At 33.2% G+C, this 24,496-nt stretch overlaps 2 protein-coding genes and 1 long non-coding RNA gene across 6 annotated transcripts in view; all 3 read left to right on the top strand.

Moving 5' to 3' along the window:
- LOC148597112 (uncharacterized) overlaps positions 1-24,496 on the top strand; it is a 79,902-nt gene that overhangs the window by 10,297 nt on the left and 45,109 nt on the right. The window lies entirely within an intron of this gene.
- Positions 10,057-14,194, top strand: LOC148597115 (chitin synthase chs-2-like). Its single transcript, XM_088564265.1, has 4 exons — positions 10,057-10,146; positions 10,773-10,999; positions 12,152-12,288; positions 12,918-14,194. Exons 1-4 carry the CDS (start codon positions 10,057-10,059, stop codon positions 13,781-13,783), a joined length of 1,320 nt encoding a protein of 439 aa, XP_088420391.1. The 3' UTR covers positions 13,784-14,194.
- LOC148597114 (uncharacterized) lies at positions 16,519-18,810 on the top strand. Of its 3 annotated transcripts, none has more exons than XM_088564166.1 (2): positions 16,519-16,593; positions 17,671-18,810. In XM_088564166.1, exon 2 carries the CDS (start codon positions 17,696-17,698, stop codon positions 18,773-18,775), a length of 1,080 nt encoding a protein of 359 aa, XP_088420292.1. In that variant the 5' UTR covers positions 16,519-16,593; positions 17,671-17,695; the 3' UTR covers positions 18,776-18,810. The 3 variants fall into 3 exon arrangements, with proteins under 3 accessions (XP_088420292.1, XP_088420290.1, XP_088420291.1); XM_088564164.1 differs by having other exon boundaries at positions 16,523-16,593; positions 17,246-18,810; XM_088564165.1 differs by having other exon boundaries at positions 16,538-16,597; positions 17,246-18,810.

Below are 24,496 nucleotides of genomic sequence, written 5' to 3'. Positions count from 1 at the left end.
CCTCTCCAAATATGCCATGAATAGTGATATTTAGACTTTGCCTCTCCAAGTCTGCCATGAACAGTGATACTTAGATTTTGCCTCTCCAAGTCTGCCATGAATAGTGATACCTAGATTTTGCCACTGCAACTTAGGTTTTCTGTTTTACTTTTGCTGTATAACTGAAAATAATTGACAAGTGCAAAAGAGTGGTAATACAAATCATAAATGCCCTTACACAATGTTAATCAAGATAATAAGCATTTGGCTTCTTTAAAAAAAGACTAAATATAGTATGACTGCTGTTAATGTAAGGCCAATGTTGAATGATGATACATATCATGATATTATTGTATTGCTCCAAAGGTTTGTGATGTGTACTGTATCATGAATTATCTTACAATACTCAGATCAAATAAATTACCTAATGCTAACACCAGGCAGACCTTCTCCTCCAAACAGTAGCTTTGAATGATGGTGACATCTCTTACAGACTATGTTTTGCTACTGCAGACAACCACCTTAACTGTTTTTTGAATGTTGGCTCTCAGCAAGCTACTGTAGACAACCGTCTTAACTGGTTTTTCAATGTTGGCTCTCAGCAAGCTACTGCAGACTACCATCTTAACTGGTTTTTCAATGTTGGCGCTCAGCAAGCTCTTTAAAGTGTCATCATCTTGATTCTGTAATAGTATTAAAACAAAAACATTTAAGGAAGTAGACTTAGGAAAAGGGAAATAACTATTGAAATCAGTGTCATGTTTGTATCATACTCAATTGCATCAAAGCCTATCGAACTTTCATTTGAAACAGAATGAAATCAGTCCAAGTTACTTAGATGCTTACATGAGATTGATATAAAATGCTGAATAGAAATGTTCCAATAATTTGTAAGACTTGTGCCTCTTACCCTAGGTCTACCTCCTTAAACAATATCAGAAAAATCTTCTGGAAACAACTGGAAAAAGTGATAGACTACATACTTCTGAGTAATCAAGGTTTTCTCCAGATAAACACTATTGCAAAAACTGCAGTTATCATAATAAACCTAAGATTTGTAAAATGGTGTTGATCATATTGTCTGTAAATAAAACATTCCACAGTACACGCATGGGTGTTCTGACTATGAAGTGATAACTTCATTAACAACGTAAATAGTACAGAACTAGCTGCTTGCCATGAAGACAACATTTTGAAGTTCTTCAAAGATTTTTTAGTTTGTGAACCAATTATAGAAAGACACTCTACAAACGTAATGTCCTTTACTATTTTAACGAGACTAGCACAGACAGCACATGTATAGTAAAGATCATGGTTCTCGCTGATATAAGCAATGCTTACTCCATATTAGCTCATTTTGAGAGAAAAATATCAGCAATCTGTAAGACATTTTTCTTCTTCAATTTCAAGTGTATTTTTTAGGTGTTAGACCAGGAGTATCCCCAAATTGTTCCCATAATTCATTTTTCTTCAAATTTGTAGGTAATGTTACACTAACTGCAGTGTATCATCTGCCACAATTTTAAGAAAATACACCATGCAGATTTTAACAATGAGGACTAAAATATTTCTATTTGAAACCTGAATCACTGCCATAACTGAACTGATATTTTAGGCTGATTTTGACAATCTTTATATAAATAACTAAATATTAAGTCAAATAAAGCCAAAATAAAATAAGGGGATATTTTCAGCTATAAAAACATCTATTTTGCCAAAAAAAATCAATTTTCGTATAAAACTGATTTTATATGGACTATTCATTGTTTCAGTTTTGGTTTCCTGGAGGAAATTTTCAATAATGTTAATATTCAATAAGGTTACCAAATATCAAATTATGATGACTTATATTGATGAAAGAGTATTGCCAGGCCCGGCTTAAGTCAACTAATGTTGGAAATTTAATGTAATACAAATATTAATACTTCTGCATGAAGGAACAAACTTATATACTAAACATAGTTCAAAGCTGTATAGATCTGTACATATTATGCTTAACAAAGTTACAAAATGAAAACAGAAAGCTTGAAGTCTTCTAAGGCATTATAATGAAAAATATATATTTAACTGTAAAAAGTTAAGGATTATAAAACTGGCAAAGTTATTTGTTAGCCGTACTGTATCAAGTCACGACAGAGATTATTTTCATATTTGAATTTGACTATTTTATCTAAGGAATCTTGGTTTGCAATTCAAACGTTATTCAAACGCTCCAATCACTAATATCCTTTCAATTTGGATTACCTCCCTTACCCCAGGTCTACATGCAGGCAGCGTTAGTTAAAATGCACGTTTACGCGATGATTTAAAGGCTGAGAGGTTATCTATTACTACACTGATACTGATACTTATTCAATAATTGGTTTACCTGGATATGTGGTTTATTTCTTAATCAATCCAACTTCCATGTAGGGGAGGTTAAATGGAACAGCCGTTATTTTGGCTACGCCTAGGGATATTTTTGTCACAAAAATTACCATATTAGTCATATTATAAAAGAATTAATTCCTTCCAGGGGTAGATTTGTACTCATTTTAACATGGGTTTAGCATTTGCATTTTCATTTAACACCTCACTATTGCTCGGTGTTAAATAATCGAATATAAATGCCGTACCCATGTTAAAATGAGTTGAAACGTGTTTCATATAATTTACAGAAAATTATTTTTTGCATCGTCCTTTGATTTGACTTAAATCAGCCAACATCAAAATCTTTAATCAATAACAGAAGACATTTTATTATTTTTTTTCAATAATTTTTGTCACTGCATGTGACATAATATACAACTGAGGTTGATAAGTAGTCATGGACAGAGTCACGAACAGACATACGGACAGCTACTAAATAAAATACTGTGATAGCCATAAATACATTTTCATTCATTTAAAAAAAAATTCAAAAAATATCTAATGACTATGGAAAGACAAAGTGGACGAAAATGCCAATTTATAAATATCTATAAATAATTATAAATCATTTATAAATACAAAAATGATGATGTTGTGTAAAAATATTTTAATTCAATTATAAATATTTATAAATGAATTATAAATATTAATAATTGTCTTATATTTATGAATATTTACAATTCATTTATAAATATTAATAATTCATTTATTAATATTTATAAATCATTAGTAAATATTTATAAATCATTAATACATATTTATCATTTAATTATATATATTTATAACTCCAAGACAATTATAAATATTTATGATTCATTTATAGATACTTATGATTTTTTATAAATATTTATAATTCATTTATTAATATTTGTAATTCATTTATTAATATTTATAATTGAATAATTAACATTATAAATGAATTATAAATATTCATAATTATTATAAATATTAATAAAAAGGCATTTTTATCCACTTTGGCGCGCCATAAACGAAGACCTCAGAGAAATTTTCTTTGAAGTGTGGATCTTGATACATTTGTTATGTGTGAACTGTGAGGAGGTTCCTGGTGTAAAGAAACAATTTTTAATGAACAAAATCAACTCCACTGAATCATGGAAAATCTAAATGCAGTCGGCATAATATAAGACCGTATAACAATGGTAGATATACTCAATGATGTGCTTCATCGTGAATTTAATTTTTAATGGATGAAATGGCTTCGATTGGTCAGTTATTGACCAATGAAAAATATCATGTATTATCCAAATACTTTAAACTTAACATTTAAAAGCAGAGATGATTTTACGAGGTCTTCAAAAACAGCGGAAATTGGCAAAATTGGAATTAAATATACAAAAAAAAAAGAATCATAACGGTAAAATCCGGATTTGAAATAGCGGAATTCCGCTTTAAAGCGGAAAAAAAATCATGACTGTAAAAGAAAGCATCAACTTTTATTTTATTCAAAATCTTTGTAAATGTATTTTTGGCTGTGTCCCAGGTGCTATATAATATTACACTTAACATGAGAAAAAGCAGAAGACATTCACTGTGCTATGGACAAGAATAATAGTACATACTTACATACACACATATATATACGTTATCTTGCTTAATCTTTTTTTTTTAATAATTTATAGCTGTATACATCTAAAGATTTATTTCAAGTACATATATGAGTATATAGTTACATTTCACGTACATTTACTTTCTCCGTTCCGTTTCGTATTTTACAGTTTCGTTTCGCAATTTATAGATTTCGTTTCGAATTTTATAGTTACCCTATCGTTAAAAATGAAAAATTACCCTCAGAACATCATATCCCGTCATTCCTCCACAGGGTATTTCAGTGTTGAACGCTGCTGCTATTACTTCTTATTTACAAATGTGTGGAAGAAGCCGGTTGACGCAGGGGAGTTCATAGATGGTTGATGTCGTAACAAATGGCATCGACAAGTCAAGCTTTATAACTTCCGGTAGTGCAACTCGTTCCTTTTAATTCTCGGTACTTTAGATGCTTTAGATACTTTCTAAATTATTGTATGTTTATTGCTCTGCTCACTTGTGGGCGTGTTAAATTGAAAAATACATACATGTTTTTTTCGTATTCATAATAATGTTTTGAGAAGGGGTGTATACTCAGTTTCCACATATGTTTTTTATATGTCATATGTGATTTTATCAACCTACACACCATTTCAGTTGCAAAATACATGTAGATAACGAAAACGCTAGAATAGAGGAGGACAGAGGAGAGGTGTAACTATATAGTTATGAGTAATCAAGGGAACCAATATTCGAGCAGAAATCAAAAGAATACAATCAATGGACAGAGACCAGACACAGAAAACAGACAAACACAACAAAGAACATAAAATAACAAGGGGGGGGGGGGCTAAACGAATGAGCAAGTCATTTAAGACAATTTAAACGACGGTAGGTGTCAATAAAGTCGCATAAAATATTTTTATTCAAATTTTAACAGTATGCTATTTATGTGACGCCGAGTATAGTCCTTAGTTAGTACGTTTGTTTAATCATATTCAGTCCTTCATTTCTGTTGGAAAAGGAACTCCGACCTTTTTGAACTGTTTTATAAGTGTGTTTGATTGTGTAATATTTTTTCCACAGTGGTCAGATTTTAAAGAGGGAGGGTTGTGATCACGCTGAAGTACTTTAACCCCACAACATTATTGCGCCTGTCCTTAAAAATCGATGGTAAAGGAAAACTATTGATCAAACTTTACGACAAACGTGAAGACTTTTCATTCAAAATTGTCAACTTTCCTTTCATCTGTGGCAACATTCCTTCAGCACCTGCATATGGAGTGTTCATATCACAACTCATACGTTATGCCAGATCTTGCCGAAACTAAACGCAGAATTTTTGTATCGCACCAGAATTGTAACAGATAGGCTTCTGGAACAGGTTTATGTTGCTATAAGATTGATGTCATCACTACAGAAGTTTTATGGTCGTCATCATGAACTCGTGGATCGTTATCGTGTATCCATCTGCACCATGAAAACTGATTTATTCAACGAGTCATAGCTTTCCTTCCCTCGTTTGTCTACCCCGGACAAGACTTTTTATGAGCAACTCGGCGGGTGTTTCTAGAAAAGCAGAGGACACTTACCCTACCGGTGCACCTGGTCCATGCTCCCAGTTTTTAATGGAGTCCTAGTTGCTCATTTGCTTTTGTTACTTTGTATGTATGATTTTAGTTACTATATGTTCTTTGTTGTGTATGTCCATGTCTGGTCTTTGTCCCTGGATTACATTCTTTTGATTACCGCTATAACCTTCGTTCCCTTGATTACTCTTTCCCAAATCTGGAATTTCTGGCCTCTGTTTGTCTTGTTCCGTTTTCACCTTTAGTTTATCTTTTGATTATGTTACTTGATTATATAGGGGCAATCATTTCGCTGTATCTGTGTATAATGATGTTTTTGGGATACATGTAATTGGTAAGTAGATTTTTGGGCTAGCTGCAGCCTGCTCTGTGGTATCAGTGTTCATTGAAGACCAGAGGGTGGCCTGGCTTAGTCTGGCATTTTCAACTCGGTGGGGTTGTTGTCTCTGACATATACACTATACCTATTCTCGTTTATATCTCGATATGCTTTAAAATCGGGCAACTTCCGCTAGAATGTTGGTTTCCTTGATATTATTACTCTAAAGACAACTCTTGTTTTGAAATAAGTGTATTATGCTCTCAGTTTCTATAATTGTATAAGAGGGAGATAATCACGTATACATGTATTATCATTGTTATCATAATTTAGATTTGGTTATTCATAGCAAGCTTTTGAGTTATTAAATTCTAAAAATAAAACACCCAACGTCATAGAGCAGTTTAGATGCAACACAATAATGATCTCATGCATAGGTCTGGATTTGCTTTAAAAAATCTTTTTTTTACTTTTCTAGAAACAAGTTTTTAAAGATAAACAGGAATTGCAATGGTTATCTTGAATGTAGTGGGGACAATGTTGGACCAACGTTGGGCCAACGTAGAATTTACAGAATGAAAATATTTAAAATTTCAAAACGTCATGTTTAACCATTGGCCTGTCAAGTAGAAACCATTTTGGAAAAAGAAAATCAAGAGGAAGTGTTTTTCATATTCACTTACTGCTACATTGTGCCAACGTTGGACCAACGCTGTCTTGCAAAATTAGAGCCAACGAACCAACCATCAGTCAAAGTTTGCCCAACGGTGGCATACTGTCTGGGATTATATTAAGTGTATAGCTAACCGATCGTTTCATCTATTGATGTAACCTTCCCAATCTCGTCCAAGCAAAATACACACTTAGAACACACGCGTGTGATATTTAAGAGGAATATTTTGATCTCGTATGAAGCTAGAATTGACGTGTTTACACTTCATTGTATTGCACCTCTAACAAAATTTGCAAGTGTTTTAATGTACGTCTTTGTTCGGTACTGAAATATCCCATTTTGTTCATTTAAAACTTTCTGTATTTTATTTTACTATCCTTGTGTTCAGAATGTAATGTTTTGCTTTAATCTAGAAGTCATTACTATTTTAATAACAATTGAAACATACAAAAGTTATGTCTTAATATATGGACATACGTTCAGAACCAAAACTACTTAGAAAAACAATAATGTGCACCTATAATTCGTCTACAACTATGCAAATCATAGTAAAAAAGTTAGATTAATGTGTCTTGATAATTTTTAAACACAACTTTTCATTGTTATTCATGTCCTAAAATTATAAAAAAAATAACTGCATCTGCGACACATTTTTTTGTCTTCGCAACCGCTTTAGACCAGATCAACTGTATTTAAAGCTATACAGTCTCGGCTAAGGTGTTTTGATAAATTATTGTTTATCTTTTAATCATAACTTGGAAGTGATAATATTTATATGAGTTGTTTTAACAAAGAAGATACAAATGAAACTAAGTTTTGTGTTTAGACTTGCCCGTTTTCAATAATAATAAACAAAAATTCTGAAAAGTTCAGATGAATAATTTTTTACCTTGAGCAAGAAATTATCTCAATGTACAATAATTACTTCAATATTCGAATCATTTGCTAATGTGAAAACCTTTAAACGAGGGAAAGGTAGAAGGTTTACTTGAAAAACAGTCATTAGGATTCAGTATTAAACTCCAAGTGTCAATTTTTGTGAACTTGTTTATCAACCGCATTTGCGATATTTACCGTTCTGGAAGCAACGGGTTTACCCAGGTGGTTGCAATATGTTTCTGAAATCCACAGATTTTCTTTATAATATTCAAACATAAAAATGGTTGGGGTAAGTGGATCGGCCATTGGTGTAAAATGTGCCTTTAGGGGGTGGTGGTCGTCAATGGGTGTACATATGTACCTTTGGGGGTGGTTGGGGGGTCGGATATGGGTGTATGTGTTTACCTTTGGGGGTTGAGTCGGTCGGTTATGGATGTACATACATTTATGTACCTTTGGAGGGTTGGGGTGGGACATTGGTGTACATATGTATCTTTGGGGGTTGGTCGGACATGGGTGTACATATGTACCTTTGGGATGGATGGTGGGTCGGATATGGGTGTACATTTGTATCTTTCGGGGTAGGTGGGTCGGCCATGGATGTACATTTGTACCTTTCGGGGTGGGTTCGGGTACGAGTGCACAAATGTACCTTTGGTGGTGGGTGGGTCGGCCATGGGTGTACATATGTAGCTACATTTATGGGGTGGGTGGGTCGGTCATGGGTGTACATATGTTCCTTTAAAATTGGGGGATGGGGGTCGGACATGGGTGTACATATGTACCTGTTCGGACATAGGTGTACATGTGTACCTTTGGGATGGGTCGGTCGGTCATTGGTGTACATGTGTATCTTGGGGGTTTGGCGGACATTGGTGTAGATATGTACCTGTTCGGACATAGGTGTACATGTGTACCTTTGGGGTGGGGTCGGTCGGTCATGGGTGTACATGTGTATCTTGGGGGTTTGGCGGACATTGGTGTACATATGTACCTTGGGGGGGTCGGATATGGGCATACATATGTACCTATTGGGGGATCGTCGGATACGAGTGTACATATGTACCTTTGGGGTGGGTGGGTCAGCCATGGCTATACACATGTACCTACATGTATGAGGCGGGGATGGGTCGGACATGGGCATACATAAGTATCTTTGGGGTGCGTGGGTCTGCCATGGTTGTACATATGTACATTTGGATTTTCAATTGAAAACAACCGATTGCTAGAATCGAGAAAGTTTTTTTTCCTGAATTGAAAACTAATACGTGTTCTCAAAAACACAAACTGAGTATTTATATGGCTCCGGGGAGAAACCCCCATTTATTTTCGAAAAATGGTTTGATGATCATATAGAAATCTTCAGAAAAACTTTCCGAATCCGAAATTTCTGTATCGCCAATGTCATTGATTCATACTTTAAAATACTCCTGGAAACAAATTGTAAAAATTGTCCACAGATAAATCCGTAAGTTGGTCGCTATTTAATACTTATCTTTGATGAAATAATTATACCCATATGGATAAAGAAAGTACAAAATGTGTATAAGTGGAGGACATATTTGATCGCTGTTACCAGAAAACACAAAGAGAAGTTGAAATGATGTGTTGATTTTTAATTTATTCTAGGATATTTGAAGAGAAAAAATGGGGAATAGTATCAGTTCTACACGTACCTGTGTTTTATTTGTATGTATATTTTATAAGGAGTTGGTTGTCTCGCTGTATTTAAATTTTGTTTGGTTTTTCAGATGTAGATAGTCGTCTATTTTCAAAGTGAATTGAAATACAGATCTATAGCTATTATTCTATTTTGATAATTTGAGTCAAATAAATAAGTAGGAAAGGGCGAATTTGTTCTATACTATTTTATCCGAAGATATCATAATTAGTTAATAATTTACGAAATATCACTCCGCTGGCAAATTAGAGGTCTAAGTACTAATAACGGTAATAAAAAGAGCCAAACTTTAATCTGACTGGAGAAACTCTTTGGCATTTCAATATTCAGTGTAGCCGAAATGACGGAATAGTTTTGGGGAAAAAAACTAAATAAAAAGAGTAATGTGGTTTCGAATCTTCCTCGCTAAAACAACTATAGACCGAGAGACAAGTTTAATAAATTATTGATCGAAAAAACCTCATGTACCATTCAAATCACAATATCTTCATGTATTTCGAGTATTTTGTTTGTATATTAGTGTATCACGTGTAAACAATGTTGCATTAAATAAAAATACAATCGAATACCTAAAATATATGAATTGTTTTCAGTTGTTATTTGCCGGCATTTTGTCGGCTGTATACTCCATTGCTATAATACTGGTCTTCGTTGGAATACTTAAAGTAGCGGATGAGGACGGATTCTGCTAGACCACTACAACATTTCTGTGTTTTGTTGTTGACATATTTATTTTATCAGCGATACTTCATCCTAAGGTAAACACACTACACATCATGATTTCTTTTACTATAATCTGAACAATTATTGTATATCCATCTTACGTAACGGACAACAAATCATTGTAGAAAATGTTAGCAACTCCGTCTGTCCGAACTCAAAAGTCTCTTTAATTTACAAAACAAAACAAAAACAAAACAAAAAAAACTACCATTCGTTTTTAATTGTACTTCGATTGTCCGTGAGTTGTGTAATCTACTATATGGCCGACCTCGCATCGATCCCGTTTTTCCGTTATGTTGCATGTGCTGAGGGACATAACAGAAAACCGAGAGGGAAGCAAGATCAGATTGTAAGTTGTAAAACTTGAATACCGAAAAAAAGTATGGAACAATAATTTGATGTAGTTCAACTTCTGTTCATTACACCATTAATTCTATATTCTATTCAAATTTATATTTTTCTTTCGCTTTTTACCCTTTGATTTTAAAGACGCTCTTCCATGGAGACGCAAGTCTTCTGATCGCAATACAGTTTCCCGATTGGCCAAATACTGATAACTTAATGGCGTTCGAAAACTGTATCGAAAATTGAAATTGCGTGCCATGTGTAATTTTCTGAATGAAATGTAAAGAATATAAATAAAAAGAACAACGACAAAAAATACTGCTTCGGCCATCTTTTATTTACTTGTTTTCTTTTTCAAGCTATATAATAGCTTTATATCTAGAAATCTACTAAAATAACAGTATAATTAGTGTTCAGAATTTGAATAAAGATGAAACATTTTTGTCTACAACATTTAAGGGAAATTCCTTGTCAATCAGGCTTAATGCAAGACTACTGCTTAAATACGCCAAGATTACAACCTCGCGAAAATGACCCGCGATACAGAATGCTTGGTTGTATAAATTATTACAACCTCGCGAAATGAATGCTTGGTTGTATAAATTAAGTGTTTCCAAATTTTGATTATAGGAGGCACCTAATATCATCCATGGTATTCTATATCTGCTCTGTATCCCTTCTATGTCAATGTTGTTAATGCTTTATTCTCTCGGAAATCTTCATGTCGTATCGTGGGGAACCAGAAAAGTAAAAAAAACAGAGGACATTCCAGTTAAACACCAGTATAATGACAAGGAAGTAAGAAAGCCAGGTACAAAGGACACTGGATACGCTTTAGCAGTTGGAAAGCTTTTTATGTACAGCTTTTTATGGATATTAATTTTCCATTTATCTGCTCATACACCATTGTTCCAACACCCTCTTCATTTTTCTTAAAAGTTAATAACAAATTTAATATTAATAAAATGTTCAACATTTGATGCATTTTTTTGGATAAAGTATGCAGGTTTTGCATATTACTATTTTAAGCTGATTTCTCAATTGAACCCATTTCAGGAAGTTCGCTGATAATTTTAAGCCATTTCTGACGGATTTTCGGACTTATCCATTTCATAGCATTAAATGTTTTGCCAAATTACCCCCACTTTTCTTTTTATATTTTCATTAAACATATCTTAAAATGTCATTTGTGAAGATTATATAAAATCCTTAATATTTTTTCGGGGTTTGTAATAATCTTTTTCCCGGCAAAATTTCAAATGCTTACATTTCAAAAATGAGGAGGATACTGACCCATCATTCTTTTGTACTAATATTTTCTAAGCATGAATAGTCTTAAAATATTTCACAACCCTGTGAAATCCTTGTTATTCTTGATAAAAGCAGTGATCAGTTAATATCAGGAAAAATACTGACGTGTCAACTGTAAAAGCAGAACAATCCTATTCCTAATCACCCCATACACCGTCAAACGGGAACTTACCACATACCTGTACTGTAGTATTGAGTAAACATATGATAACTAATAAAAAAAGATAGGAAAAGAAGGAAATATCATATAAACATCACATACTCGGGGAAAAAGAAAAAAATGACAAATTCATTCGTAGAATTGATACCTGTGAGTCTCCCCCTGGTCGTTGGTTTGTTCTTTGTTTTCCTAATTGTGCTCTTTGTCGTTTCGTTGTGCATCATCATTGCTTGTTTTTCTGGTGGTCAATTCGACACTGCTTGTCTTCCGTTGATCTTTAGTACGATTTTTTCCTTCAAAAATACATTTTTTTTTAAATATTCAAATTTAAGATAAATTGTTTGTATGTTTTCCTCTATTGACTATGTAAAAATACTGAAATGAATAATTTAGCTGATATTCAAGCCATAATGTAGTTGAAAGGAAATGTTCTGTATTGGTATCGTAATGAAACTTTAATATCGCCCAATTTGGCTTTCTGCACCGACTAACACTCTATCTGAGACTAGTATATTGAAATTTACCTGTTTGATTTCAGATGTATCGGCTGTCCGACTAAAAGCATTTCGAGAGAAGACTCAACTTTTCAACAAATTTCCCAAAAACTGGATGAAATTGAGAATGCTAAAACTCAGATAAATGAAGAAAAAGTTCCAACTGAGGAGGTTATTAACAGTAAGAGTTCGATTCAATTATTTTTCCTAGATATCTTAACGTAGGACAAATGGCTGTTGAACCAGTTTTCTTTGTATTATTTGTTATAAAGGTATGATTTATAGGGAAATTTAATTGCGTTTTATGTTTTGAACTTTTGTAAACTTTCGAGGCATGATACCTTATGACCGACAGAGCATAGAAATATATAAGTTCCTAATTTGAAATGCGAAAATAATATTATTAAAATATTACTATTCTCTCAGATATAAAAAAAAGATTCCTTTTTTCTCCAATACAATGCAAATGTATTTTGTTCTATTTGACACATGCACAAATCTATCCAATCATAACCGAGTACGGCATCTTGATTTGTGTTATTAATATACATCCACAAGCTCCACGCAGCGATAGTCTTTCGTTTTTTCTCTTAATAACCGCTGCAGACAGGCCTTTCGAAATTCTCGGTCATAATTCAAACCAAACGTCGTTTGACAATCGGATAATGTCGCGTTAACTCATAAACTCTTTCCCGACTTTTCAAGGTTCTTGAAATTTCTGAGAGAGCTGGCTGCAGCGCCTAGAGTGAATTTCGAACGTCTGACTCTGTATCAGCGCTTGATGCATGTATCCTTTGTATATTTTTACAGATGAGCAAAATAATATAGACGGTGATATACTACAACGTGGAAGTGATTATACTATAGAGCAAGGCGATATCGATATTAGATTTCACAAGACCGCTTTTACAGTGGATTTTCAGTCTGCTGCTGCATTGCCTCAGAAGGAAGAACTTTTTTGGCAAACATTGATTGAAAAATACCTGAAACCATTGGATAAAGATAAAGCAAAAGAAAAGCGAATTCAAGATGACCTAGTTGCACTAAGAAATAAGTGTTGTCTTTTCTTCTTTTTACTAAATACATTCCTTGTTACGCTTGTGTACGCGCTAACTCAAGCTTCTGCTTACGCAGGCTCATTGACAATTTCAGTTGGCTGTTCCAGAAGTTCATTTGCGATAGAACCTATATCGATAACTTTTACAGTTGTTTTCGGAATTTTACTTGTTGTCCAGTTCTTAGGTCTGATATGGCATAGAATTTCAACTTTGATACATGTTGCAGCTTCCACTTCATTTTATAATCAACAAAGCGAGTTTCTAGAACTTATGATATCATTTGAAATTTTACAAAGGTGTGAATCATCTTCGACTTTACGCTCTCAGACTTCAACCAACACTGATCACTATGTTTTTGCATTTAACAATAGGAAACGGAAGGAGATGCGTAAATTTATGGACGCAAGACAGGGAGGTTCACATAAAACGCTCGATGACATTGTTAGAGGCAATTTGAGGAGAATAATGTTTAACAGGGTTGAGGGCCCAAGAGACGGCAGTAGATATCAATGGAACAATATGTTCAGAGAACTGAATATTAAAAGATATGAAGAAAAAAGGGCCATCCGAAATTCATATGCTACACTACAGCAACTTATTTCAGGAACAAGAGCATAAATCATGAAATTACCTGTTTACAAAACTTCATGGTTCTTTGGTTGAAATATAAGTTAATATTTACCAGTTTTTAATGTCAATCCATGTAAGATTAGGCTATTTCCATTGGATAGATGATTCATGTTGAGGTAAACCCACCGAAAAGCGACTCTTTCACGATATACATACGCAACATATTTACATAACTATAGTCATTTCTGTAAACAGATCTGTATTTCGGAGAAAACCTAACGACAACTTTTGCAACATGACAATTCAATGAACAATCAGTAAAATTTAATCTTAAGGAGGCAGACCTAGGGTAAGGGACATAACTTGAAATCAGTTTTATGTTTTTATCATATTCAAGTTCACCAAAGCCTATCATTTAAAAAGTTTCATTTAAAACAGAATGAAATCAATCCAAGTAACGTTGATGCTTTCATGAAATTGATATTAACTGCTGGATACAAACGTTCCAATGATGTGTTAAAGTGTGCCCTTTACCCTAGGTCTACCTCATTAACGTGCAACAACCGAATGAAAAAAAAAGACTTGTTCTATAGCTTTTATAGGTGGGTTTTTGACACGTATGGCTCACCTTACATTACATTGATAAAGATTTACTTTTGGTTAGAGAGCCAGTTCTTGTGAATTTTGATCATATGATTTTGATTCCTCTGGTCGATTGGTTTAATGTTCTGATTTGCATAAATATTTGTCATTACACGGTAAATTCTCTAAATAAATAAATAAATTAATTAATTAAGAAGGTAGACCTAGGGTAAGGGACAGAACTCTAAGAAATCATTGGAACGTTTGTATTCACCATTTTACATTACTCTCATGCAAACTTCAAAGTAACTTGGACTGATTTCATCCTGTTTAAAGGAAATCTTGAAAGGCTTCGATGAAATTGAATATGATACAAACATATCACTGATTTCAAGAATAATGTACCTAGGTCTACGTCCTTAATTGACCTTTAACTCTTTTATCGTTATCTTATCCTTTTTGCAGACCAACCAAAAATTTGTATTAAATTAAAGATTAAAGATTAAGGATATGTTTGTGGAGTTAAGCAATATAAACTTGAAGTGGCACATTATAAAAGTCTTTGATTTAAACAGGTTTACAGTATAACAATTACTTTAGGAACTCACGAAATAAGGTTTGTTTACCATGAATTGGTATGAAACGATTCCCTTGGTCCGAACTTAACAGTGTTTCAACAGGAACGAAGGCTGATATCAATCAACTTTCGTTTCTCGATAAAGTTTTCATATTAAAAAAAGAAACATCAATACTCATATAATTTGTCCAATTGTGAATTTTAGTGTCAAATTTATGTAGTTTTTCTTGAAGTTATTGTGTGTCATCATGAATTAGGGAGACATGACAAATAGACAAAATATTTTACATCATTTTGGTAAATTGAGTTATAATATCATTGAATGAACTGAAAATTAACATGTAAGATTTTCTTTGGTGATTGTTAATCGATGTCTTTATTAGATGTATAGAATATTGACATTTGCATTATTTATATATGGATATTTCAAGCTCCGAACAGCGTCTGACGTTCCGAACTCACTCTAGACGCTGCATCCAGCCCTCTTAGGTAGTACAATGCAGTTAGGTCATTACTGAAAAACATATTACTGAGTTATAGTACAAATTATGGGCGCCTTTCCAAAACTAACAGCCAAATAATATGTTTTATAAAATATCAGGCACAGTATGAAAGCATGCATGGAGTAGTTGGAAAAAGGGTAAAAATAATAAGACCCTTTTCGATTCATTCTCTCACAATTTTAATTCCGAAAGTTCTTGTGAAATAACGTATTTTGAAAATCAGCCATCTAATGCTGAGGAGAGAATTTCATACAGCAGAGGGCTGAAACCTTCCGGATACCATTCTTCACTTCAATTAAACCTGTTTCTTTGGTGTAAATCGAAAGCTTAAGACTACAATATAATCATTACACTTCAATTATTTGTTATAAAATAATATGATACCTTTAAGAAATTATATGTCTTTTTCCGTATTAAACTGCATCAGTCCATAAAATGCTATATTAACCGACTGGAAATGAAATTGGACCGGTGTGCGTGGCTTATTTTCATTGATAGTTTCGTTCCGGATTCGATCCCGTTATTTGATCAAAACAAAAATGTCGTCTGGCAGATTTGCCTCGTAAGACGAAGATGCATTGACGGCTATACAGGAAAAGTATGATAAAGCAAATAGTTAATTGAACGTAGGGTGAAATGGAATTATATGGACTGGTATATCGACCTTAAAAATTCCTAGCTTGCTCACGCTTCTTTAGTGTTTGCCGCCATGTGTATCATTTAAAAAAACTTATAAATCACAACAGCATTGAGTTATTGTTTTTTTTCATTTTGAAATCTTATCATACATAAAGTAATGCATTATTTGTTTTTCATTATACGCGACATCAATTTATGTGTATATTGAAAGAAGACTTTCTTCAGCGACATATTATTTAAGATTAACAAGCAGATTTCAGATGTTTTAACTTTTTTGCGTGATTTATGCGAATACATGTACTGGCATATGAAATTTACATAATTCGGAAAACACTATTATGAAATGATTTTAATAAATTCTATTGATCCTATCAACTGTTTATATAACAACAAACCAAATAGTTTTACCTTAACGCTCTGTTGCAAATGAATTCAATTTTTATATTTAGAATATAAAAGCAATGAATCAATTTAAACATTGTAATTGAGGAATCATGTGTAGATATACACAGATTTTTAAGCTTGTTTTTGTCTGAAAGTAGTTTCTTCATTATATAGTGAGTATGAATTATATATTTAACTTCACAACACGAGTCAGTTGTGTTAAAGTTGATACAATGCTACTTGCCGAAACCGAATCTTGATTAGAGAGAGTAATCAAGGGAACCAAGATTGTTGCGGAAATCAAAGAATAAATATATATAGATATTCGTATTATAGTTTTTAAAATCAATTTCAGGGATTGACACCTGTTTTTTTTCTGGCAGTAGTCAAAGGACTAGTAGATATACAATTTTTAGTAGTCCTCTAAAAATCAAGAAGACATAAATAAGTCAACACAGCAGAGTGAAACTGTGTGTGTGTGGGTCAAACAGAGAATACTGTCAATTAGTTATAGTCTTGTTAATGTATGTTGCCCGAAAATAATGCAACGGACGCGAAATACATATTTTGTTTAAAATCATCGATTTAAAGACCAGTTTTGGTTAAATCTTTTGGAAACTTAATTTATAACATCAAATTCAAAGACATCCGATGTATCATGAGGACATTACCCTTAAAAGCACGAAAATTTTTCATAAAAGTTACGTTATACCGCATTGCTGTCAACATCGTACTGATCATAACTAATAACCAAACCGCCTAATCACGTTCCTAAAACAGTCACACAAAAATCAATAATGTAAACATTCTATTTTTTAACCGTAGGTGAAAGAAACAGGTTCCAGAAGTTCATTTCTGTCTGACGGCTACAATAATACGATTCACATGACAATGAGACGCAATTAAAAGTCATTTTCAATACTGAATATTTACTAGTCCCGCGGATTATTTCTACCCAAAATTTCAGCAGTCCCCAGCCAGTTTTAGTCGCCATGGGCGATCGGACTAGCGGAAATGTCGATGCCTGAATTTAGCGGGAACTATTTTTCGAGCTTATACATTAACCGCTTAAATACCGAAAATTAGTGAACCGTGAAAATTAATACTCTTCCAGTATGTCATAATTGTGCATTTTATTGATATTTACCTACAAGGACTTTCTCGCTATTAAAAAATTTAGTATATCGGAAGCGATAATATATTTTACTTTAGATTGGACGGCAGTTAAAGTACCTTCAATCTTTTTGTAGGATATTAAGCTAAAATTGGCTGAGTATGGCCGACAGAGAACCCCCCGATCAGCCTAATGTCCTTAAATTGCCTTCTATGAAATTAACAAAATACTGCCCTCATCATTTGCAAAATAAGATAACAAAGTTCTGTTGCCAACATGAAGCGGACATTTGCAATACATGCTACATAAATTCACACATGGGATGTGGTTCTGTAGTGACAATTGAAAAGGCTTCAGTGGGCAGGACAAGAGAGCTTGCTTTAGAGATTTCAAAATTGCGAATGAAAGGTCAAAAAGAAAAAGAGGACCTTTCTAAGAGTTATCAAGTGCTTAAATCAAAACAAAACAGAGTAGGAAACAAACCAGTTCTCTGTCATTCCTTTGAAACATCAATCTTAAAGCCAGGTGCAGAAGTATTCCGTGGATGTTTCTTATCCAATCAAAAACTTATACTATCAGATCGGGATAGGCCTTTACTATACGTCTGTAACATAAACGGATCTGACTCACAAACAATAAGGCTGCAACATGATCCATGGGATGTAGAATTGATAGATGATAAGAAGGCAATAGTAACTTTAAAGGGCGAAGAAGGCTACCAAATACTAGATCTGAAGACATTTACATTAGGTAAATGTATCAAACCAGGAGAAAATGGATGTAATTCCGTGTCTTGTCGTGATGGACAAATTCTAGTTAGTAATGGGGCAAAAACAGTGTTATTTATTGACGTTTGTGGTAAAATCAAATATTCGCACTCTCTAGAGAAGAAACCATGGTTCATTTACCAATGTTGCAAAAATAGTTTCTACTGTAATATGTTTTATGATGATACCCTATATAAATTGACAGCTCAGGGCGGGGAAGAAGTCTTCTACAGACATCCTGAACTAATAAGACCTGCTGGGATAGCAGGAGATAGTCATGGAAATATTTATGTATCAGCAAACGGCTCAAGTAATGTACACAGAATAACTTTAGATGGGCTCAGCAGTGACATTATTCTGAGCAAGGAGGACGGAATCAGTGAACCATGGGATTTATGTTGCCATGGGGACAGTAATCAATTATTGGTCGTTAACGAGGACTTTAAAAGAATTGAAATATATGATTTAAAATAAATCTAGAAATGAAATAAAATTTGCTTGAAAAATAACTACAGAGGAAGATGTATGTTTAAGACCAAAATACAGATTCCGCTTGTTTTGAATAATTGGATAAAGAGGTATATTGGAGAGTACATGTAGAGCAAAAACAAAACATACTAATAATGCAAGATAGACCCCAGAAATGAAATGAAAGTACTTATTGTGCAGAAAAAGCAGTAATCACACAAAGAATGGTGGATTTAAATGGTAATGAAATCATATGATATTTAAACATCATATGATGTTTAAAAAATCTGTCACACAGAGAAAATTGATTTAAACGCTATTATAACCGTACTAGTAAATTTTTGGACTTTGGTTAGCTATGGCCTTTACCAGTCTTACATACCAGTATGTTGCTAGTCCGTATACAGTTACTGGATATAACTAATTATTTCTGCGTGGAGCGCTATATGATACAACACAATGTCCATTTTAAAGATGAGAGATTTACGTCTCATCATGACATGCATGTTATAGCTACACTAGAGACGTGATCGAATTTCTTAAATCTGGAAATTGGATTGTCTTCCCTTTTCCACTGCATTTTGGACCAGGAAAAATACCATACAATAGGGATTTTTAATCTTGCATTCCGTATCAAAACATAATATATTGAGACAAGACTAATAGCTTTTGACGACGTAATGCCTTTTCAATAATGGAGAAGTGGGTTAGAGATTTAAAGTCTTCCTCGGTTATAGACCTACTTTCTGCATGTTATGCCTTTTCAATTTAACTGAATCTTTTGTATTATTCATATAAAATGTTCGGGTTTGAATAGTTTGCTTCTTTGTTTAATAATTGTTTTGTATGATGAATAATGCAGTACAATTAATGCATACAATGTAAACTATGATCAATAATTGACGGCTAGCAAACTAGAATTTAAGTACAAATCAATATATCAATACGTCTAGTATTAATCGATTAAAATATTTGTATCAGTCTCTAACATTTTAGTACGGAAATATAACCGAAAGTAGTTTCTGTATTATTTTTATTTTTATTAAATAGGTAAGACGTAGAAGCCCATCTCACATATCATCAAAGTTTAGAACTTATGCTGCCTTTCAGTCTATTCATTGTTGTATTCCTGGTGCTGCTCTGTAATTTTTTTAAAATTTGTATGTGTTTTTTTTTGCGTTTTGGCTGTTTAAGAAACACTTAATTTCACATTAACTGGTTGGATTAAGTAACGAATATTTTATAATTATTGACTGGGTATAAGAGGAATAGTAAATCTATTCTTTCCGAGGTATAACTATTGCACAAGAGGTCCTTGAATAACAATGAATGCAGATAATCCAAATTAAGTGTTACAAACACAGCCAATTATGTTACAGTAAAGACAATTGCGTGATGCATAATTATGTTAGTGGTCCAATAGTTTAAGTAGGACAAATATAAAGTCAAGTCCATGGCAGAAGAAAGAGGAAAGGAAAACTATGATATGAACACTCCATACGAAGGTGCTGAAAGGATGATGCCACATATGTAAGGTTGATTGATTGATTGATTGATTGATTGTTGGGGTTTAACGTCAGAGCAGCAATATTTCAGCTATATTCAGACGATGAACATGAAACGGATGATAAAATGAACATAAAATGATGATGAAATGAAAAACGGGATGGGACACAAGGACAGTAGAGTCGACAAATTTTGATTGCCACTAGCAAAAGGGAGGGATGGGTAAGGTCGGGCAATTTAGCGTCCTGTGGCGGAGCGAATAGGTTCCTACTCCTATCGAATACCACAGCAGGGTTCTTTAACGTGCGAGGAACGTGGCATCTTTCCCAACACGGTGCACCACTATGGCAGCGGTCAGGTTTTCCGTATTATAGCCTGACAACCCCAGCATGTAACACGCCAGGGGTACCCCATATGTAAGGACGTTGACAATTTGGAATGAAAAATCATTAACAGTACATTTGTGAATACAACATACGATTGTATCATCACAATCGAATGATATAAAAATGTTTTGACGAACGAAATGCTTGATCAATTATTCAAATCCAGTGATGCAGAGATCAAATAATGTTCTTTTTTTCAAGTATAGAAAGCATCCTTGAGTAAAATTGTTTTGTCAAATCTGTGGTATTTTGACATGCATGTTTCTGATTTTTTGTCAGATCGGAGGGATTGTGACATGCATGTTTCTGATTTTTTGTCAGATGGGGGATTTTGAAAAGATTGTCTGTTCAGTGGGATTTTGACAATATTGTCAGAACGGTGGGATTTTAACATGCCCGATGCTTGTTTCTGATTTTTCCACTTTTGCCTTTTGCTGATTCTTACAGTACTTACATTGAAAATGTAAAATTCTCTATCGGCAGAGAAATCGTGTCACATTTGAAATTAAGTATTTTACATAATTATGTTAATGTACAAGAAAAAATTGCGACATATGTTTTAATATATGTTTTGAAACTCACAAAAACATATGTTTCAGACCAGTTAGGCAAAAGTATGTTTTTGTGCTTTTAAACATGCTATCATGTTTTCTAAAATCCCACAAAAAAAATGCATGTACTTTTTATATGTGACTGTTACTGAAAACATAAATATCATATGATGACTGTCTTACAGTTTTTGTATGAATTGTTCGGCGAATGTTTCTAGAAAAGCAGAGGACGCTTACCCTACCAGTGCACCTGGTACATGCTCCCAGTTTTTTGTTTGTTTGTTTGTTCGGGTTTAAGGTCCGAGCAGCAATATTTCAGCTATATTCAGACAATGAACATCAAATGGATGATAAAATGAACATGACATGAAAAAAAGGATGGGTCACAAGGATAATAGGGTCGACAAATTTTGATTGCCACTGGAAAAAGGGGATGGCTAAGGTCGGTCAATTTAGCCTCCTGTGGCGGAGCGCAATGGTTCCTACTCCTATCGAATACCACAGCAGGGTTCACCGGTGCACTAGGTCCATGCTCCCAGTTTTCAGTGGAGTCCGTGTTGCTCAGTTGCTTTTGTTACTTTGTTTGTATGACTTTAGTTACTTTATGTTCTTTGTTGTGTTTGTCTGTTTTCCATGTCTAGTCTTTGTCCCTGGATTACATTCTTTTGATTTCCGCTATAACTTTGGTTCCATTGATTACTCTTTAATTAAACATTTGAAAGAGTAATCAAGGGAACCAAGGTTATAGCGGTTATCAAAAAAATCTTCTGAGTGAAAAAGACGGAATCATACACCGGAAGGTCTATGATATGACCAAAACAGTGAACAGTTATTAATTGTCAATAAGTTTGATAATAGCAAAAGTATTGTAATTTATGTACTGTAAAGCAATATATACAAATACATTGTTAGGAAAAAAACTTGTTCAAAGCACTTTCCTTTCAGATACCCCCCCCCAAAAAAAAAAACAAAAACAAAAACAAAAACAAAAACAAAAACAAAAACAGTAAACACAAGACACAAAAAAAAAAAAAAAAAACATACAAAAAACAACTTCGAACTATTTCAATTCCTAATTATCTAATTCCCCATAGCACGTTGCCTAAACCATATAGACCAAAAATTGTCATTTTCCCAATATCTTGTTACCTTTCTATATTCGACATTATACGTTATGAATACAGATTATGTTTGTATCAAAGTTGATTTGTTATTAATTTTACTTTAAAAATAGTTCGCATCAAAAGTAAAATATATTATATTTTTCATTAACGTCAATGGTCAATATCTAATTGTGTCATTGTGCCATTCCCCATTGCTCTAAACACATTGCCCCATAGCCTACTTTTATATTTGCCATTTACCTGGAACATGTTTAGGGTTTTAAACAAGACAATAAAAGGATTTGGGACTTCAAAAAGAAGACCAGTAAAGGTTATGTTGAACTACGTCTCACAAGATAACTACAATGTTTCTATAGTACTGTGTTATTTTAAAATGGATTGTAGTCGTCATCTAAATGATATAATCTTTTGGGTCTCGTTGCAATGTCTTAAGTCTAGAAAGAGAGGTCGCTTTTTCTGTAAGATACTTTATTAACTGAAATACAAATACCTATAAAAACAAGTACAATCGAAATGATTGAAAATATATCATAAAATGTCTTTAAAAAGTCGTCTATTACCACTAATTATAAATGTAACCGAATAATTGTACTGTAATGTTACGTCGTAGGTTACATATTTAATCAAAATCTTTATAGACTTATCAGATAAGAGTCAATAGCACTCTTACAGTAGCCTTGAATAAATCGGATAATTTAATAAACCGTACGTCTGATGAATTCTTTTCATGCTTGTCCCATTTCGTTATGAACAAATTCAAATCAAACACTGCCCTAATCAAATTTAGTCCAATTAGTCCAAAATGTGTTCAGGTTAGACAGAATTCCTTGTACATAGGCACGGTCAAAGCTATTGATCTACTTGTACACAGAATACCCAGATAAAATACCATATTTTAATAATCTTTGTCCATGTGGCGTAATTCGGTTTAGGTGTTAGGTTATCATGTATACTCGGCGTCAAATAGATAACATTCAAATTCAAAATAAAAACAGTCTGGAGTTTTATTGTCGATATATTAAATATGTTAAATAACTTGCTCATTCATATCACAAAATGGCTTCTCAGTAAAATGCAAATTGTCTAAATCCGATGATGTTTTAAACCAGATCACAATATTTACATTGTCTAATCGGCCGTGACTTTCTTACCAAGACGATTTTCGGTTGATGGTAGTTTGTTTGACGAAAACAAAGATTTACCGCCTTATGTTATGTCAAAGATTATTCTTAAGGTTATCGATCTTACATAATAGATGATTGCTTTCAATTCGTAAGAAATTATATTTTTGCCAATACAGAAATTAAAAAACTACAATAATCAGAATTTTGTCAACAATCGGCATTTGCAACAAAAATGATGGAATTACAATGGAATATCTCGTAAGGAATTATAAAACTCATTTTGATTGTACATATCAATCGTAAGTACTGATGTTTGTTTTTAATTTTTTTATAAAATGAGAAAAGCAACAGGGATGTCCATGGATCAAAATTAACACAAGGCTCACTCTCCGGTTAGACAAATTTTTATCGTGTCGTGTAACCTTTCACACAGAAAATGAATAGCCTTAGAAAGTATGATAAGGTTACATGAGACGTCTTCAATACCACAAGCTACATAGAAATTTATAACCAACAATACGGTAAATGATGCAATCTGTACTTTCTAATTCAGTTATACTAAAGGGAAGTTTTACCTTCTATAAAGGTTTGATTATGGGTCCACAGCTCTAGAGAAATTAAAAAAGTTTTTTTTTTTATATGATTTAACCACAAGAACTTAAACAGTTAAATACCTTAAATACCGATTTCGTCCGAATTAAACAATATTATGCGGCGTAACAAATAGGAAGAAAAATTTCCGCTAGAATCTTGGTTCTATTGATTACTCTTACAAAATAAGTTTGAAGTAGCCTTTTAAGATTGTAAGAATTAAAAAAGAAATAATAACTTTAGTCTTGTAGCATGAACGTCTATATATGTTACCAACGTTTTAATTTATTTTTTCTTATTAAAATTCATGAATAAATTCTAAAAAAAATCTATTCACTCAAGTAAAAGCCTAAAAAGCGATAAGACATTTTCCATGACATTAACTCATGAAATAAGAAAAAAATACTACCGATAATACAACAATTTTAAAACACAAGTACTTTTT

Source organism: Perna viridis, chromosome 15 (assembly GCF_037379345.1).
Source record: "Perna viridis isolate PV_CMFRI_1.1 ecotype Kerala chromosome 15, ASM3737934v1, whole genome shotgun sequence".
Classification (NCBI taxonomy): domain Eukaryota; kingdom Metazoa; phylum Mollusca; class Bivalvia; order Mytilida; family Mytilidae; genus Perna; species Perna viridis.
Note: the sequence above shows the minus strand (reverse complement) of the source record. Positions and strands in the feature narration are given on the sequence as shown.